The 19705-nt window shown below is 45.2% G+C and overlaps 1 protein-coding gene across 1 annotated transcript in view; it reads right to left on the reverse strand.

Annotated features, from left to right (window-relative positions):
* LOC132571993 (gamma-aminobutyric acid type B receptor subunit 1-like) overlaps window positions 1–19705 on the reverse strand; it is a 188857-nt gene that overhangs the window by 12128 nt on the left and 157024 nt on the right. Inside the window, exons 4-5 of the mRNA XM_060238785.1 lie at window positions 6796–6999; window positions 4088–4276 (exon numbers count right to left, since the gene is read on the reverse strand). Coding sequence (XP_060094768.1) covers window positions 4088–4276; window positions 6796–6999 — 393 coding nt within the window. The remainder of the gene's footprint in view (window positions 1–4087; window positions 4277–6795; window positions 7000–19705) is intronic.

Raw genomic sequence — 19705 nt, forward strand, 5'->3', positions numbered from 1 at the left:
AGGCTTCCTTCAAGGAGCTCAAGGAAGAATACCTGGTTCTCTCAGTTTAATGATACTGTGAGGTAGCTGAGGCAGAGGGCCAAACTAGATGGGATAGTGTTCTTGTGGCTGCCACAAGGACGCCATCACCATTTTAAAGTAATTTTAAAATGCAGTGAGGACCCAATCCTGTCTGGGGCTGCACCACAGAGAGTTCTTGTCAGTGAGGGAGAGGTGCAGCCATTTCAGTACTTGAGAAGGCACACGGTGGGGGAGGGGGGACAAGAGTGCCATGCTGTGTGGCATTTTAAAATGATTCGAAAATGACAACAGTGTCTTTGTGGCAGCTAGTGTGGCCATTCAAGAGAGTGACAAAGTTATTAGTGAGCTTTCATGGCTGAATGGGGATCTAAAACTGATCTGATGGAGTTCTGTGAGTATGGTGCTGTCTTTAGTCTCAGGCCTGAAAACACCATAGACTTTCTGCCTTGGATGGTCCTTCCATGGAGACAAGAGTCCAGTAGCACCTTTAATGTGAACAAAGTTTTAACCAAGGCATAAGCTGTCGTGTTTTACACGCACACTTCTTCAGATACAATGAAATGGGAGAAAAACCTTCAAATTATAAATTGGAGTTGGGAAAAAAATGAATTAGCCTTCAAATTATAAATTGGATTTGGAAAAAAATGAATTAGTATATAACAAGATATAAACATTTTGAGACAAAGCAGGGACAACAAGCCAAGTGCACAGGGTCAACAGCTGTATGGATTCATTTAAGGGGAAACAACACTTGAAGCAATATGTCAAAATAGGAGATAAGTGTGCAAGAGAATCTTTTCAACTTTATGATGCCCATCTGCCTCCTCTCAAGCGTGAAGGTGACAATCACTATATGCTGTTCTAAATACCACACCAACCAATATGTTGTTCTTAAGAGGTGTTATGTCTAAAAAAAAATCTATTCCTATATGCATCCTTTGTATTTTATACATCTCTCTCTCTCCCTCCCCCATGTAAGGACTATGCATCCTATGTATTTTTATGCATTCCCATTTCTCTCTCTCTTTTCTTCTTTTTGAATAATATAATGGAATACTGGTTGTAATAGAATGCAATGTATAGGAATATTTTTTTTCAGACATAACACCTTTATGAAAAACATATTGGTATGGTATTTAGAACAACTATAGTGATTGTCACCTTCGCACTTGAGGGGAGGCAGGTGGGTATCATAAAGTTAACTTTCCCACAATTAGAAAATATTATCTTACCCACAGCTCCTATTTTGACATTTATTGCATGAAATGTTGGATCCCCTTAATTGGATCCATACAGCTGTTGACACTGCACTTGGCTTGTTGTCCCTGCTTTGTCTCATAATGTTTACATCATGTTATATGCTAATTCATTTTTTCAACTCTGTCTATAAATGTGAAGGCTTTTCTCCCGTTTCGCTATATCTGAAAAAATGTGTGTTACTCTGGGGTGACGTTGCATCACGACATTTTCATGGCATTTTCATGCCATTGCCTTCCGCATCCATCTACACTCCCCCCCCCCCCCCCGTAGCAAGCTGGGTACTCATTTTACCGACCTCAGAAGGATAGAAGGCTGAATCAACCTTGAGCCGGCTACCTGAACCCAGCTTCTGCGGGGATCAAACTCAGGTCGTGAGCATAGCTTGGACTGCAGTACTGCAGCTTACCACTCTGCACCACGGGGCTCTTATATTTCAGCTTATACCTTGAGTAAACCTTTGTTGGCCTTAAAGGTGCTACTGGTCTGGACTCTTACTTTATTCTGTTGCTTCAGACCAACATAGCTCCCTGCTTGGATCTATCTTCTGTGGAGGTGAGAGGGAAGAGACTTTATGGAGAGGAGATAGACTATTCCATACTCAAATATTGGGCCATAAAGAACTTGGAGGAAGGGAGAAAATAAATAATCTTGGTCCAAATCTTTATAAAAAAATTTTTAGCCAGAATTGTCTGAAGGCATCAGAACAGACTGTGGAAGAATTTAAAGGTTAGGAATGCAGCCCTACCTAGGAACAAATTATGCCTGCTCTTTTGTCCATAGAGTTTCAGCTAGTTCATGACTGGAATTAAAGTTATCAGACCTATGTGGGGCAGTTGGCAACTACTTGCCTGTAGTTTGCTATACAGCCAGCTGAGAAAATGACAGCACACTGATTTAGCTCCTTCATCCTAATACAAGCTTTCATGAGTTAGGGCTCACTTCATCAGATATACATGACTGGTACATCTATAGCATGTAACATAGGGTTCCCAACTCCAGCTTGGAAAATCCCTGGAGATTTGTGGAGAAGGCAGAGTTTGAGGAGGGAGCTCAGTGAGGAAGTGATATCACACAATCCACCTCCCAAAATTGACATTTCCTCCAGGCAAACTGTTAACGGTAGTCTGTGGATCACTTGTAATTCCAGGAGAACTCCAGGCTCCAGCTGGAGTTTGGCAACCCAAACAACTCTCTATATAAATACATCTGCTACAGCTGTACGTGTCATTTATCTGAAGATGTGAGCCCTGATTCACAAAAGCTTTATGAGGATCATCTCTGTTTCCAGAGGCACATTTGATAACATACCTTATAAGCAGAATATAGAATATCAGAATTGGAAGGGACTGCCAAGGTCATCTAGTCCAATCCCCTGCACAATGCAGGAAATTCACAACTAACTCCCCACCACCACACCCCTAGTGATCCCTGCTTCATGCCCAGAAGATGGCAACCCCCCCCCCCAAAAAAAAAACCCCTTCCAGGATTCCTGGCTAAACACGCCTGGAGAAAAATGCTGCCTGACCCCAAAGTGGAGATCAACATCTCCCTAGGCATGAGGGCTGCCAAGCCCCTGGGTGGTACGGGGGTTCTCCTGCCCTGGAGGTTTCCCAACCCATCTGCCTACATTGGGCTGGTGGGGGGAACCTTCCCCGATGTCCCTGGAAGTGACATCATTGCACCGGTGATGTCGCTCACCAGCCACTCTAGGAGTTTTCAGGAAAACTCTATGGTTTTCCTGGACACTCTAGCAATTTGGGAGGGTAAACTTTATGGTAAAATAGGTACCGGAGGCAGCGGACGACTTGGGAACCCTACTAGGCATGTAAGAAGGGGCCACAAGAATGAAGCACTGATGCAACTCTTCCTGCCCTCCCTCTCATGATCTGCCCAAATTCATAGAATCAGCTTTGCTGTCAGTTGGCCATCGAGCCATCTAGAAGCAACACAAAGACTCGCTTTGGTCTTGGCCTGAATGCCTCTAAAATCCTTGCCTGTTGCTCCAGCTTCTGTACCAACCTGTCGCTCAAGCTTGCCTCTGGAAGATTTCCAAACCGCATGTCATCCCAGCCCGGGGATGTAGGTCACTCTGAGATTACTTGGATCTGCATGTTCTCTCTCAGGATGCTAATATACCTCCCTTCAACAAGCTGGGGGAGACAGTGGTCAGAAGAGACCAGCAGTTCGCCTGGGATCAGGATCCTTTTCATACAGGGGTCAAGGCCACACTCAGCAAATGGCATCCCTTGAGATTAGCTGGATCCATCTAGCAGGACTGGGAGCAGGCAGGGAAGCGGGGCTCATACGTCAAACCCAGTTTGGAGGAAAGTGTGCAAGACAAGCCTGGGAAGCAGGAAGGAGGAAAGTGAGATAGATTTGTAGACCCGACAGAGAGCGGGATGAGGGACAATGAGAATACAACTCACCTAACCCGGTCCTGGACACTGAAGACCGCCACACTGTGAAGGGAGTCAGGAGAGAGACTGATTAAACCCTTCAGAACCACCAGGGTATTCCTTTCATTTCCCAAACAGAGCACACACCAGTCTCCATCACTGCTTTTGTATCTCAGATTAAATAAACCAGATTGCAAACCCCACCCCCAACACTTCATGGTTGTAATCAATATTAGCATACAATCACTAAACACTGATAAAAAGGTATAGGGCTGCAAGCCTTCATTGGTTTAGGTGCTGGATTACTCAAATTAAAGTTTAGTTGATTTGTCAGCAAACGGTAATCTCAATCAATCTGGGAAATTTTTTATTGGCTCAGACCAAATCCCTACATTGCTACCATGACTTACATTCGCAGACAGGCTTTGCAGAACTCCAGCGGCCTGCCTTGGTACAGTTGCTGCGAGGACTGCCCACCAGGTGAAAGCCAGTGTTGCAGCGATATTCCACCCAGGTGCCTTCTACAGGAACCCGCTCTATTGCCCGGGCGTGAGCTTGCCCATTCTCCAGGCTTAGGTGCATCTTGGGACAGGTCCGTACTGTGAAAGGAAGGGAGGGAAGCATTCATGTCAGAACTATAACCAAGTACTGTTTCACAGAGCTTGGTCCCCTTGCTTGAGTATTCTAGAGATGTTTGCTCTACAGCTAGCAGTGACAGGTGTTTTTCCCCATACAGTGCAGCGCTGACAGAACTTCCACATGACAGGTTTCTCCATCTCAGTCCCCCAGCAACAGCCATCCCCACCAACAACATTGGGGCTTTTTTTAAAAATAGAAACTCCTAGAGATTTGGGGGTGAAGCCTGAGAAGGACAGGGACCACAGTAGGTACAATGCCATTGAGAGTCCACCCTCCAAAGCATCCATGTTCTCCAGGGGAACTGATCTCTGTAGTCTGGAGATGAGTGGTAATTCCGGGGGATCCCCAGACCTCACCTGGAGGCCAGTATGCCTATCTTTGATATATCTTTAGGCTGCTTGTGCAGCTCCCACCCATTCCCTATCAGTTCTTACCCAAATCAGGATGGGTTTCAGAGTGCTAAACTCATAGATCTCCTGAGTGCCAAGAAAGGGAGATGTCCAACCCCATAATTCCCTGCTACAGATAATCCAAAAGCAACAGTAGGCCAATAACACAGCGAGGAAGCCTACAAGTTCCCCAGAACTCTTCTTCAGGCCAAATGATAAGCAAAAACAAATTGGGGAGGAGAGACAAAATTGTTGGAGAGGCCGAACCTGCAGATATAAAAAGCCTTAAGGGAGTAGAGGAATAGTCATTCAGATTTAATGAGGCTGTGCTGTGCTGGGTGCAAAAATGGATCTTTGGTTGCACCAGTGGATACTGGGATAAAGGCTTGATGGCAGTTTTCCCTTTGAAAACAAAAGAGCCTCCAATTATTTGGATGTGCCTGCAGCAGATCTGAATAAATATGGGTATAAATAAGGTTAGCTTTTATTTTTCTGGTAGTGCTTGTATGCCTTTAATAGCTGCAAGCGTGGCAGAAATCCAATTGGCCAAGCTTTCAATGACAGCATCTCTGTTCAAGCTGTATACCTTCCTGCCAGTCATTTCGCTATTATAAAGGCACATGATCAAGAGATGGGGAAGGGAAAGCCCAACCTACTAAAGGTTTAATAGAGCTGCCAGCCCCCAGGTGGAACCTGGGAGCTCCCAGAATTACAACTATTTCCCTTGAAGAGATGGCTGCTTCAGAGGGTGGCCTATATGGTATTATGATGAACTGCACTTTTTAAGAGACTTTAAAAGTGCTGTACATACAACTACAGGACTGTGAAGGTTTAATTCTTCACAAAGCCAGAAAGACTTGAGTGACAGGCTGCTCCAAGCAATCTGATTGGTTGGCATCAGCTGACCAAAGGAAAGTCTTGTGAGAGCTGTACACTGAGAGCACAGATTCCTGCCTTAACTGAGAACAGATGTGTATTGAGACCATCTGGGAAACAGCCCTGACAGAAAAGGGTTTAATAATGACAAAAGATTTCAGCCATGACTGAATACACTCTAAATTCAGCATTGGCTGAGAGCAGTTTCAACACAGACAGGGAACTGGAGGAAAGTTTGGCAAGGACGAGTTGGTAGTTAGAGAAGACTCTCATTCAGGCCAAAGGAAAGGGGATAGATCTAGAGAGAGAAGAAGATTTCCTACCCAGTTAAACAGGGAAACTTATCTCTGAGGAGAACAGAGACCCCTAGTCTGTTGTGATTAGAAACTGCCTGTAGAGACCTAAAAGTCTGTTAACATCTCAAGAAATGTACTGGTATTCCAAGAGAAGAGGTTTGGGTACTGGGAAGAGGGTACCAGCCTTCTGGGCACCAAAAGAGTCAGTGATTATACAAATGCAATCTATTAGAGTGTTTGGGAAAACACTGTAACAAAATCCCCTCAATATAAAGTTCTAAGTAACTGTGAATAACAATAGCTTGATATATAAGAACAAAAGCTTGTGCATACACTGTTTTTACCTTAGTAATTTTAGCTCCTGATTTTACCTGACCTTTCCCCTTGATGTTAAATAAAATTGTTTATTATTTGAATTTTCAAAGCTTCTCAAGTGCCATTTTCAGGTGTTAAAGCGCCATCCTATCCCTTCATACAGGTTCCTGGGCTGAGCAAACAGCTAATATATATTACTGATATAGGGTGGACAGCTAAGGTTTCTTCAGGGGAGAAGAAAACATGTCACCATGCTGCTAATTCAGTGAAGGAATAGAAAAACAGAGGAAAAAACTAGCCTCTGAGGGAGGGAAAAGGATGGGGTCTGTCACAGGTATTATATCCTGAAAAGGTCATTCACAAACCAAACTCTCCCCTGGACCAATCTCCAAATCTCCAGAAATCTTCTTGCCCAGAGTTGACAACACTGTCTAGGAAGGTTGTCCAAGATGAACAGCTCTAGCAACCCCCCAAGCATGAGCTAGACACCCCCCACCAAATCCTCTTTCTAGCAGCATGAGGCTTTTCATCCACAGTTTCCTTTCGTACATTTGGGAGCTGAAGTCAAATGTCCACCCACACTTCCAGGCCTAAGAGACTTACAGCAGCGGCTCTCCACATCACTGTCAGTCCAGGTGCCGTTGGGCAAGCATTTGCGCACTTTGGGCCCCACTATCTCACGTTCTGGACGGCACACGTACTCGATCTCATAGTCAAAAGGCAGGAAGCGGGCCATCTTCACCTGTTCACGGGTCAGTCCCCGGTAGCGGATCCCACCATCCCAAGGGGGGAAGATGAGTTTGCAGCCTGGATGGGGGAGGGAAGCAGAGAGAAAGGAAAAAGAGAGTTTTGAAGCAGCTGTAGAAGGCATGTCATGTTGCATTAGCCAAACAGAATTCACATCTCTTCATGCATGTGTGTGTGAAATGCTGTCAAGTCACAGTTGACTTATGGTGACTCTGTAGGCAAGAGACAATAGAGGTAGTTTGCCATTGCCGGCCTCTGTGTAGCAATCCTGGTTTTTACTGGTGATCTACCATCCAAATACTGACCAGAGCTGATCCTGCTTAGCCTCTGAAATCCAATGAGACTGGGCTAGCCTGAACCATCCAAGACAGGGCTTAATAGATGTGTACATCATCAACGTTCATTTAAAATGTCTGTGCTGTGTTTGAGGCTGAACAACGGTGGGTTTCCCCCCTCCTTTCCCAAGTACCATCATAAAAACTTTTTAAAATTCAGGACATGATTTATTAATACAATTTTTTTTAAAGAAGTCACTGCTACCAAAGTGGGGATTTAAAGGTCATGTAGGAGGCAAGCTTCCAAGGCTCCTTCCTCTAATAGCAGCCTTCCCTGTCTCTCCCCACTGCCTCAGATAATAACCCTGAAACTTAGAAGAATGCCTTCTGATGCTGAGCCAGGAGCTGCACATCAAAACAAGGTGTTTACTCAGGTAAAACATATGAAATCCATTGCAAACAGCACTTTGGATCCTGGTTTAGACATCACAGGGTCAATAGTCTATCTATTCCTTGCATAATTCACTGAACCGAAGGAGAGTGAGAGGATAATACTGGGAAGACCTGTATTCAAATTCCCAGCCATGAAGCTCACAGAGCAACTTTAAGCCCACTTTCCATCAATATAACCAACCTCACAGAGTTGCATGCAACACTAGGCTTCTTGAGGGGAAGGTGGGAGAAAAATGCAATAAATAGAATTTCTACACTGTTGTCACCTATTTCCCAAGTGGCATCTTATCATGGCATGCATAGAAACACGCGGGGGGCGCTGATCATCTGTAGCATCAGCCTACATGAGGAAAGGGGTTTGATCACACACATGCACCTGCAACCAATTAGTTAGCCAAGAAAGCAGAGGAGTGGTAAAATAGTCCTGGCCACATGGGCAAATGTTGGAGACAGATGGTGGCTCCCCACATGGATATAGGCCCACAAATTACCACTTGGTAAATGGCCATCTGGATATACCCATAAATATAGCAAATTATTCTATACTCCACACACAACTAGGGAGAGAGAGACATCATGATAGGAGAAATGGGAAAAGGAGCAAATGGGGGAGACAGAGAGAGCAGAGCACCAATGTGGTACAGCAGACTGAAGACTGAATTTGATCTGAAGAGCCCTGGTATCAAAGCCATAATGCAACTCGGGTGACTTTGGACCAGCTACACACTCTCTCAGCTAGTCCAAATAATTTCTAGATTGTATGCCAAGAAATTAATTATATACTCTGCAGTCAAAGATGGAGAAGCTCCTTACAGTCAGCAAAAACCTGGAGCTGACTGCGGTTCAGATCATGAGCTACTCATCGCAAAATTCAGGCTTAAACTGAAGAAAACTGGCAAAGCCATTAGGCCATTCAGGTTTGACCTTGATCACATCACTTACGAATATACAGTGGAGGTGAAGAATAGGTTTAAGGAACTAGAGTTGATAGACAGAGTGCCTGAAGAACTATGGATGGAGGTTCGTGATATTGTACAGAAGGCAGCAGTCAGCACCATCCCAAAGAAAAAGAAATGCAAGAAAGCAAAGTAGCTGTCTGGTGAGGCTTTACAAATAGCTGAGGAAAGAAGGAAAGCGAAAGGCAAAGGTGAGAAGGAAAGATTCACCCAACTGAATGCAGATTTTCAGAGAACAGCAAGGAGAGATAAGAAGGCCTTCCTGAAGGAATAATGCAAAGCAATAGAAGAAAATAACAGAATGGGAAGGACAAGAGATCTCTTAAAGAAGATTGAAGAAATCAAGGGAATGCTTAGTGCAAAGATGGCCATGATAAAGGACCTAACAGAAGCAGAAGAGATCAGGAAGAGGTGGCAGGAATACACAGAAAATTTATACAAGAAGGATCTCAATGTCCTTGACAACCATGACGTGAAATCTCTGACCTCAAGCCAGACATCCTGGAGTGTGAAGTCAAATGGGCCTTAGAAAGCATTACTAATAACAAAGCGAGTGGAGATGACGGTATCCCAGTTGAGCTATTCAAAGTCCTAAAAGATGATGCTGTTAAAGTGATGCACACATTCGCTGGATTATGAAGAAAGCATGGGAGTATCAGAAAAACCTTTATTTCTGTTTCATTGACTACGCTAAAGCCTTTGATGGTGTGGATCACAATAAACTGTGGCAAGTCCTTAAAGAGATGGGAGTACCGGACCACCTCACATGTCTCCTGAGAAACCTGTGTAAGGGTCAAGAAGCAACGGTCAGAATGGGATATGGAACAACTGATTGGTTTAGAATAGGAAAAGGAGTTCGGCAAGGATGTATATTGTCATCCTGCTTATTTAATTTATATGCAGAGTACATCATGCGAAATGCTGGCCTGGATGAAGCACAAACTGGAATTAAGATTGCTGGGAAAAACATCAACAACTTCAGATATGCAGATGATACCACTCTAATGGCAGAAAGTGAAGAGGACTTAAAGAACCTCTTGTTGAGGGTGAAAGAGGAGAGCACAAAAGTAGGCTTGAAACTCAACAGCAAAAAAACTAAGATCATGGCATTTGGCCCTATTACACCTTGGCAAATAGAAGGGAAAGACATGGAAGTAGTGACAGACTTCACATTTCTGGGATCCAAGATCACTGAAGATGGTGACTGTAGCCATGAAATTAAAAGATGTTTGCTCCTTGGGAGGACAGCTATGGTGAACCTGGGCAGTATAACAAAAAGTAGAGACATCACCCTGCCAACAAAAGTCCGCATAGTCAAAGTGATGGTATTCCCAGTAGTAATGTATGGCTGTGAGATCTGAACCATAAGGAAGGCCGAGCGCAGAAGAATAAATGCTTCTGAGCTGTGGTGCCGGAGAAGAATTTTGAGAGTTCCTTGGACTGCAAGAAGATCAAATCAGTCAGTCATAAGGGAAATCAACCCAGACTGTTCCCTGGAAGGTCAGATGCTGAAGCTGAAGCTCAAATACTTTGTCCATCAAATGAGAAGGGAGCACTCACTGATGCTGGAAAGACAGAAGGCAAAAGAAGGGGACGGCAAAAGATGAGATGGCTGGACAACGTTACTGATGTAACAAACACAAATTTGAGCAGACTTCGGAGGATGGTGGAAGACAGGAGGGCCTGGCGTGACTTTGTCCATGGGGTCACAAAGAGTCAGACTCGACTGTGCGACTGAACAACAACATGCCAGGAAAACAGTTAGTATGCTGTGAGATATTAAATAAATAATGAAAGGGTCTGGTGAAGCCCCAAAGAACTTATTGAAGCAAATAACTTTCTTGGAGGGTGAAGAAACCTGTTGACTTTCTGATGTAGGAGAATCATCTGCCTTTAAAGGAAGCCGCAGTTGTGTCTCTGCAGGAGTCACTGATCTGGATTTGCTTCTATTCAGTCAGAAAGCACACTCAGAGAATAGGAGCAAAGGCATAAGGGCAATCTCAATAGCTATAAATGACAGGGCATACTATTGGCTAGCATTACGTTATAAAAAGCATTTAATAATTGCAAAGTTCGAGTTTTAAGGGCCATGTGAGAAAGGGAGAGGAGTTTGATTGCTGTGTTTCTCCTCCTTCATACTTTCACTTATGATGATTGGGGTCAAACTGACATAAAAGGTACTAGCAAAGCTAAAAAATCTTTGATGGGCTTTTGCTTTGCTGGTACCACCTTATGGATCTTAAAGACAGCACATTTTACTTGCCCCCACCCTTTTTCAAATGGTTGGTGGGTCTAAACTAGGGGTTTTGACTCCTGCTTGGGAAATCCCTGGAAATTTGGGGGTAGAGTCTGAGGACACAAAGAGTCCAGTCTTCAAAGCAGCCATTTTCTCTGGGGGAACTGATCTCTATCATCTGGGGATAGGGTTGCCAGCCTCCAGGTGGGATCTGGGGTTCTCCTGCTTTTACAACTGATCTCCAGCTAGCAAAGATCAGCTCCCCCTGGAGAAAATGGCTGCTTTGAAGGGTGTGCTGTATGACATTGTACCATGCTGAGGCCCCTCTCCTCCCCAAACCTCGCCCTCTCCCGGATCCATTCCACAAAGTCTCTAGGTATTTTCAAACACAGACCTGGCAACCCTGTCTGGAGATCAAATGTAATTCTAGGAACTCAACAATGTCCCACCTGAAAGTTGGCAACCTAGTCCAAATTTTGAAATAGAGGCCATATAAATTGATGGTGCAGACTCATTTGGAATACTGTGTACAATTCTGGTCACCACACCTCAAAAAAGATATTATAGCATTGAAAAAGTGCAGAAAAGGGCAACTAGAATGATTAAAGGGTTGGAACACTTTCCCTATGAAGAAAGGTTAAAACACTTGGGGTTCTTTAGCTTGGAGAAACATCAACTGAGGGGGTGACATGATAGAAGTTTACAAGATTATGCATGGGATAGAGAAGGCAGAGAAAGAAGTACTTTTCTCCCTTTCTCAAAATACGAGAACTCGTGGAGATTCAATAAAATTGCTGAGCAGTTGGGTTAGAACTGATAAAAGGAAGTACTTCTTCACCCAAAGGGTGATTAACACATGGAATTCACTGCCACAGGAGGTGGTGGCAATTGCAAGCATAGCCAGCTTCAAGAGGGGATTGGATAAACATATGGAGCAGAGATCCATCAGTGACTGTTAGCTACAAGGTATAGATGGAACAATGTCTAGGGCAGTGATGCTCTGTATTCTTGGTGTTTGTGGGAGCACAGTGGGAGGGCTTCTAGTGTCCTAGCCCTACTGGTGGACCTCCTGATGGCGCCAGGAGCTTTTTTTCCCCACTGTGTGACACAGAGTGTTGGACTGGATGGGCCATTGGCTTGGTCCAACATGGCTTCTCTTATGTTCTTATGAAAACAAAGGCCCTTAAAACTAATCAAGGATATAATGCCTATTCTTCAAGGTAAACATGTTTATGTGTATGAATACAGAGTTTGCCTCATTGTAGGAAGTTCTCCTGGATTGCACCCAACCATCAAGTTTTTTTTTCTGCATTCCTACATCCCTATCATATGGCCATGGAAGCAACATTTGAGTCACTCCCCCTTGACTTATTCTCCTATCACAAAACAGGGTATGCATACAACAGCCTGTTTATGTAATGACAGGTGGCTGTCTTTTTTAAAAAACCAAACGAAACAAAACCTCAAATTTGATATAGGAGGGTTGCTCATTTAATTGGGGAAGCAGCTCAGAGGCTGGGGGTGTTTAATCTCCCAGCAAAAGTTATGTCTTTTTTTTTGGGGGGGGGGAGAGAAATACAGGTACATGTAGAAATACAGGTCTATGACCAAAGGGCTCATATACTTGCGCATCCTCAAATGTGCTACATATTCTGATATGACAGCAGGGCCTTATTGCACAGTGTGTACGCAACAGAACAAACCCATTTCAGTCCGGCTTTCGCCCGGGACATGGGACGGAGACGGTGCTGGTCGCTCTAGTGGATGACCTTCAACGGCATCTGGATCGGGGCGGCTCGGCGGTGCTGATGCTGTTAGACCTGTCGGCTGCGTTCGACACGGTCGACCATCGGCTACTGAAGGGTCGCCTCACCGACGCAGGGATTCAGGGGTTGGCCTTACAGTGGCTTTCCTCTTTCCTGGAAGGTCAGGGACAAAGGGTCGCAGTTGGGGGGGAGCTGTCCCGGAGGTGCACACTTGACTGTGGTGTACCACAAGGGGCGGTTCTCTCCCCGATGTTATTTAACATCTATATGTGGCCTCTTGCCCAGATTGCCCAAAGGCACGGGCTAGGGTGTCACCAGTACGCTGATGACACCCAGCTCTATCTACTGATGGACGGCCAGCCGACCTGCACCCCGGAAAATCTAGATCGGGCATTACATGCTGTGGCTGAGTGGCTCAGACTGAGCGGGCTGAAGCTTAATCCTGCGAAGACAGAGGTCCTTTGCTTGGGTCGCCGCGGCCCGGGAGGGGGAATCCCCCTGCCAGCCTTTGATGGTGCGCCGCTGATAGCGGTGGACAGGGTCAGGAGCTTGGGGGTGCTATTGGAACCTTCCTTAAAGATGGAGGCTCAGATAGCAGCCGCTGCCAAGTCCGCGTTTTTTCATCTTAGGCGGGCAAGGCAGTTGGCCCCCTTCCTGGAGCGCGACGACCTAGCAACAGTGATCCATGCTACGGTCACCTCGAGGTTAGACTACTGCAATGCCCTCTACATGGGGAACTCAGAAATTGCAGCTGGTGCAGAACGCCGCGGCCCAGCTGTTATTGGGTCTCCCAAAGTGGGGACACATTCAGCCGGGTCTTTGGACCCTGCACTGGCTTCCAGTGATATACCGAGTCCGGTACAAGGTGATGGTTATCACCTTTAAAGCCCTATATGGCTTGGGACCTGTCTACCTGAAGGACCATCTTTCCCCGCATGTTCCCCAGAGAGTACTGAGGTCGGGAACACAAAATCTCCTTACTGTCCCTGGGCCGAAAGAAGCCCGCTTGAAATCCACCAGAGAAAGGGCTTTCTCTGTTATGGCCCCTACATGGTGGAATCAGCTGCCGGAGGAGGTGAGGGCCCTGCGGGACCTAGTTCAGTTCCACAGGGCCTGTAAGACGACCCTCTTCCGGCTAGCCCATACCTAGCTTGAGAACCTAACGCAACTTGCCAGATTTCCTTTATATATACTTGAATATTTATTAATTTTTAGAGTTTTATCTGTTTTATCTGTTTTAATTGTCTATTTCCTCACATGTTTAAATATTGCTTATTGTTATGTGGGATCTATTGTTGGAAGCCGCCCTAAGCCATTCGTGGGAAGGGCGGGATATAAATTCTAAATAAATAAATAAATAAAATAAATAAGATATTAAAAACAGGAACTGCGATGGGTGAGCTTTTCAGTCTCCTTGGACATTTAATAATGAACTTAAACAATACAGTACTTTCACTTAAAAGTTTCAAAGGGAAACTTCAGTGAGACACTGTTGAGCTGAAAGTCATAGGCGAGCAGGGTTGCCATCAGTCCTCTATAAGGAGGCAACCCCCCTCTGCCATCACTCTGTCCCCACCCATGCTCAGCGGAGAGGCAAAGGAAAGGGTGGGTAACAGTGTTGCACAAAATGGTGAGATCACATCTGAGTAAATACTCAAAAGTGGTGTCATTGCATTGCATGCAACCCTAGCTGCCCATCAGAATAGACAACAATGACCTTGATGGACCAATGGTCTGACTTGGTATCAATAAGGTTGACAACCTTGAGGGGGTAGCTGGAGATCTCCTGGGATTACAACTGAACCCCAGACAGTAGAGATCAGTTCACCAGGAGAATATGGCTTTGGAAGATGGACTTTATGGCTTTATACTACATTGAAGTCCCTCCCCTCCCCAAACTCCACCCCTCCTCAGGCTCCACCCCAAACTCTCCAGGTACTTCCCAATGCAGAGCTGGCAACCCTAAGTATAAGGCAGCTTCATGTGTTCATCTTCTGTACGGTGTCTGTACTTTCCCCCTAGAAGGGCTGGCAGCACTGTAAGTGTTCAGATAGGATACATAAATTACGGAAACCATGCAGAGGAAATGGCAAAACGTTCCTTCTTCAGTGTGGCTTTCTGAACCAAATCAGCAGCCCGCAGCAGTAGCTTTGCACAAAAAGAAAAATAACAGACTGAGTGATCTGATCACAGATCTCCTACCTCTATTTTGGCACAGAGGTGTCCTGAAATAGCCCTGTTTGTGCCATGGGAGCAAGAAAAGCCAGCTGCCTGTATGATAAGCAACACTCTTGGGCCGTTCAAAGGCCAGTGTAATGGAACTATGAATTCCACCCAGCAGTGATAATAACCTTACTGCTGTTTATACGCACAGCTCCCTTGTTCTAGATGAACAAGCCAGGTGGACCGTGATTCTTTTTGATCTCTTTGATTCTTTTTGACCTTTCCACTTGGAGTTTGGTGCAGCCTCGGGATAGTCTCTCAATCATATGATAAACAAACCTGTAGCTAAATGGAATTTCAGAGGCTGCTATCCTGAGGAAAGATCCTCACTCCTTTGAGATAAAATCATATGTACGCAACTCCTGTGTGTCGAGTCCATGCACAGAGCAGCACCACTGAGGCACTGTTGTGAAATGGTTTGTTTTCTTCTTGACACAGACCATAGAAATGTCAGAAAAGCCCTTCTGGGTCAGGCCACTGGTCCATCTTGTCCAGCTTCCTGTTTCATACAGTTGCCAACCATGGCCGTGGAGGGTCAACAAACAGAGCATAAAAGCCCAGGCCTCCCTCTGCTGCCACCTACCACTGCTATTTGGAGGCTAGCTTTGTCCAACTATGGAGGTTCTCTTTCCTCACCATAGCCAGTAGCCATTGAGGCGTTTCTCCCCAATAAATCTAATAGCCTTTTAAAGCCATCTATGCTTACAATGTAGGCCATAGAGTTTTATACCAAAATGCTAGAGCATCCCTGCGTGACGTGCCCGGCACGATTATGTCACTTCTAGGTGACATCATCATGCCAGACACATCAGGCTGTTCCAGAACTCTTCAGGGGTAGGGCTCTCCCCCCAGCCAATCCTGTGCTGGCAGGTTGGAGGCCCCGAGATTGGGGAAAACTCTGCCTCTAGTTAGAGGTTGGAACCCTAAGTCTGGGGAGGACAGGGTTCTAGGAGGGAAGGGCATTAGGGTTGCCAACCCCAGGTGGACAAACCGGAAACTGCAATGTAATGATTAGTAGCAACTACAATACTTATGAAAAATGACTGTACTTTGATTTGAAAAGACTTTTGGTTTGTAATGAAAATATATGCGTGTTACTGAATGCAACAGGAAATTTGTTAAGCAAATGTTTGCAAAAGTGTAATTACGCAGTGGTTTACTTTAGTTGCTACTAATCCCCAGGTGGGGGCAGGGGATCCCTTGGTTTGGAGGCCCTCCCCTCACTTCTGGGTCATCAGGAAGTGTGTGTGTGGGTGCTTTCTCAGCACTCCATTATTTTCTATGGAGACCAATTCCCATAGGGTATAATGGAGAATTGATCTGCGGGTAAATGGGGCTCTGGGGGGGGGCTGTTTTTTGAGGTAGAGGCACAAAATTTTCAGCATAACATCCAGTGCCTCTTCCCAAAATACCCACCAAGTTTCAAAGGATTGGACCAGAGGTCCAATTCTATGAGCCCCCAAAGAAGATGCCTTCATTATTTCCAATGGAGCAGAGGCATTTAAAAGGGGTTCGGTCCCTTTAAATGTGACGGCCAGAACTCCCTTTGGAGTTCAGTTATGCTTGCCACAACTTTGCTCCTGGCTCTACCCCAATGTCTCCTGACTCCACCCTCAAAGTCTCCTGGCTCCACCCCCAAAGTCCCCAGAGGTTTCTTGAATTGGACTCGGCAACTCTAGAGGGTATAATGCCACAGTCTACCCTCCTATCTGGCCTAGAGGGTATATAATGCCACAGTCTACCCTAAACTTCCTTGGACGTCTTCCATCAGATACTAACTGGTACTAAGCTGATCCTGCTTAATTTTTGAAATCTGATTAAATCGGGTCATCCTGGGCCATCCAGGTCAGGGCAAAGTGCCTAACTACTTAGTTCCTGTTAGTTTTTCTGTGAGTTGTCATCTTCCAGGTGGTGGCTGATAGCGCTCCACCTCCCAAAATCTCCAAGTATTTCCCAAACTGCAGCTGCCAACCTCTATTTTTCCTCTGGTTCTCCCCTGATCAAATGGGTATTACAAGGTCCTTGCTAAGTGAGATTCCGGTCCGCTGCAAGTCAAGCTGCAGATGAAGCAAAACGAAGTACAATAGGGGAGAGGAGAGAATAGAAAACAATATTGCTATGCATGATGGAAATGGCCAGTTCAGCAAACCCCATCGGTAACAAAATGGAGCTCAGGAAGTGTTATTGCAATTAAGGCAAGGTGTTCTGGGTTGGGGGGGGGGCACAACTAAATAAAGAAACTCACTGCTGCAATGGCTTCTGGGACAAAGATGCAACGATAACTCTCCCTTAAAAATATACAAGCTAGCAGTACCTGTAGTTGTTCAGGACTGTCAATAAAGAACATGAAGCTAATTAGTTGTATGGTTGGTTGAACAAATAATTAAATGATTAAATCTGCTTTGAAAATTATTGCAGATGAGTTGCACCAGGCAACATATTAGAGGAGAATAAAGATTATTAGAAGTTTATAAAATTATGCACAGGATGAAAAAGGTGGACTGATTTCTTAAAAATTCTGAAATATTAGAATTCAGGACCACCCTGTGAGGCTAATGGCCGGGTGAGTTCAGAACAGACAAAAGAAAATAGTGCTTCCCATCCCATAATACATAACCAGGACTGGTTTTTTGCCCAGCAAGAACTCATTTGCATATTAGGCCACACACCCCTGACATCACCATTGTTTCACACAGGGCTTTTTTTGTGGGAAAAGCCCAACAGAAACTATTTGCATATTAGGCCACACCCCCTGACAAAGCCGGCTGAAACTGTATTCCTATGCGTTCCTGCTCAAAAAAGGCCCTGTACATAACTAACTCATGGAAATGACTGTCACACGAGATTACTTATTGCTTATTTTTTTAAAGGGGAATATATAAATTCATGCTGTGACCTGGATAGGTATGGCAAGTCTGGTCTCATCAGAAAGCTCACTTGCCCTCTGTCCTTTAAAAGAAAACAGCAGGTGGTGATGTGAAAGGCCTCCACCTGAGACTCTGAAGACCCACTGCCAGTCTGAGTGGATAATACTGACTCAGATGGATCGATGGTCTAAGGCAGCTTCATGTGTGTTCATGTGTGAGGGGGAGGGAATTCATTGGCGTATTAGGCCATTGAATTTGCCCTTTAAAGGAGCAATTTTCTCTAAGGAAACTGATTTCTGTAGTCTGGCGATTGGTTGTAATTCTGGGAACTGGGATCTCTGTAATAGGGTTGCCGGCTCCAGGTGAGGAAATTCGTAGAGATTTTGTGGTGGAATCTGCAGAAGGCAGGGTTTGGGGAGGAGAGAAGTCTCAGCTGAATATTGTGTCATGGAATCCATAGAAAAGTGGGTATTTTCTCAGGGGGACAAAACTCTGTTGTCTGCAGTTCAGCTGTAATTCTGGGAGGTCTCCAGGCCCCATGTGGAAGTTGGAAACCCTATTCTGTAATCTGAAGATCAGTTGTAATTCCTCAAGATCTATAGGCCTCCCCTGCAGGCTGGCAGCTCCGTTTCTCTTCAACTCTGTTTCTCTTGCCAAGTCCAATTCAAGAAATATCTAGGGGTGGAGCCAGGAGACTTTGGGGTGCAGCCAGGAGACATTGGGGGTGGAGCCAGGAGCAAGGTTGTGACAAGCATAATTGAACTCCAAAGGGAGTTCTGGCCATCACATTTAAAGGGACTGCAAACCTTTTAAATGCCTTCCCTCCTTGGAAATAATGAAGGATAGGGGCACCTATTTTGGGGGCTCCTAGAATTGGACCCCTCTGTTCATTCTTTTTGAAACTTTGAGGTCTTTTGAGGAGAGGCATTGGATGCCATGCTGCAAATGTGGTGCCTCTAACTCAAAAAGCAGCCCCCCCCCCCGAGCCCCAGATACCTGCATACCAATTCTCCATTATTTCCTATGGGAATCGGTTTCCATAGGGAATGAGTGCCCAGCAGACATTTCCCTCCTCCCCTCCCGCTTTCTGATGACCCTAAAGCTGGGGGAGGGCCTCCAAACTGGGGGATCCCCTGCCCCCACCTGGGGATTGGCAACCCTAATCATGCACATTGCCTCTTTAGATCTAAATTTAGATTTTAACAGCCCTAGGGTTGGATTGAGCTAGAAATTTAGCAAAATAAATAAATTCATGCAAGTGAAAGCACCCTCATCAGAACTTACTCTGGAAGTCATATTAGAAATTTCTTGCCGTAGCTGTCTGAACTTCCATCCTAGTCAGTTACTTTGTCTTCAACCACCATAAGCCCCAGGGAAGCTCCCAAATAGGGCATGATGGAGAAAGGCTGTTGTTTGAGCCACGGCATCTGTCAATTATGCTAGCCTCCAAAGGAAGGCAAACTGCTCAGCCGCCTGCTCCACAAAGAAGCCTGTGGCGCAATTAACAAGCATTCAAGTGGGCTTCATTTCTAGACAAAGAAGCGACAAACTGCCAAACACATTCCCCGTGTTCATTAAAGACATTTATCCCCAAACATGTAAAAGAGGGAGCGCAGATTTCTGCCACCGTTGGTCTGCTTTTCTCAAGTTCTGAAAAGCTCTGGCCTCCCATCTGGTCTCCTGCTGAACAGAGCCTGAAATTGCTGCCATGCAGAATCTGAGACAAACATATGACCTTATCAAATCCAATATCTCCGTGTGATTAAAGAGCAAACAAATCGGTGCCTTGGAGAGAGAGGCAAGAAACCAAGGGTGTAGCATAAAAGGCTGTGAGAAAGGTTGTTTCTGTCTTGGCATTCAGGAAATGGCATGAAACTGAAGTGTTCAGGAGAGGTTTTGAATGTACATAGATGCAGCAGGCATTTATGAGGGTCCCTGGGTGCTGATTATAGCCATCATTCCTTTAATTCTTTAATGGAGTTAAGGTTGC

The sequence above is a fragment of the Heteronotia binoei genome, chromosome 5 (genome assembly GCF_032191835.1).
Source record: "Heteronotia binoei isolate CCM8104 ecotype False Entrance Well chromosome 5, APGP_CSIRO_Hbin_v1, whole genome shotgun sequence".
Classification (NCBI taxonomy): Eukaryota; Metazoa; Chordata; class Lepidosauria; order Squamata; family Gekkonidae; genus Heteronotia; species Heteronotia binoei.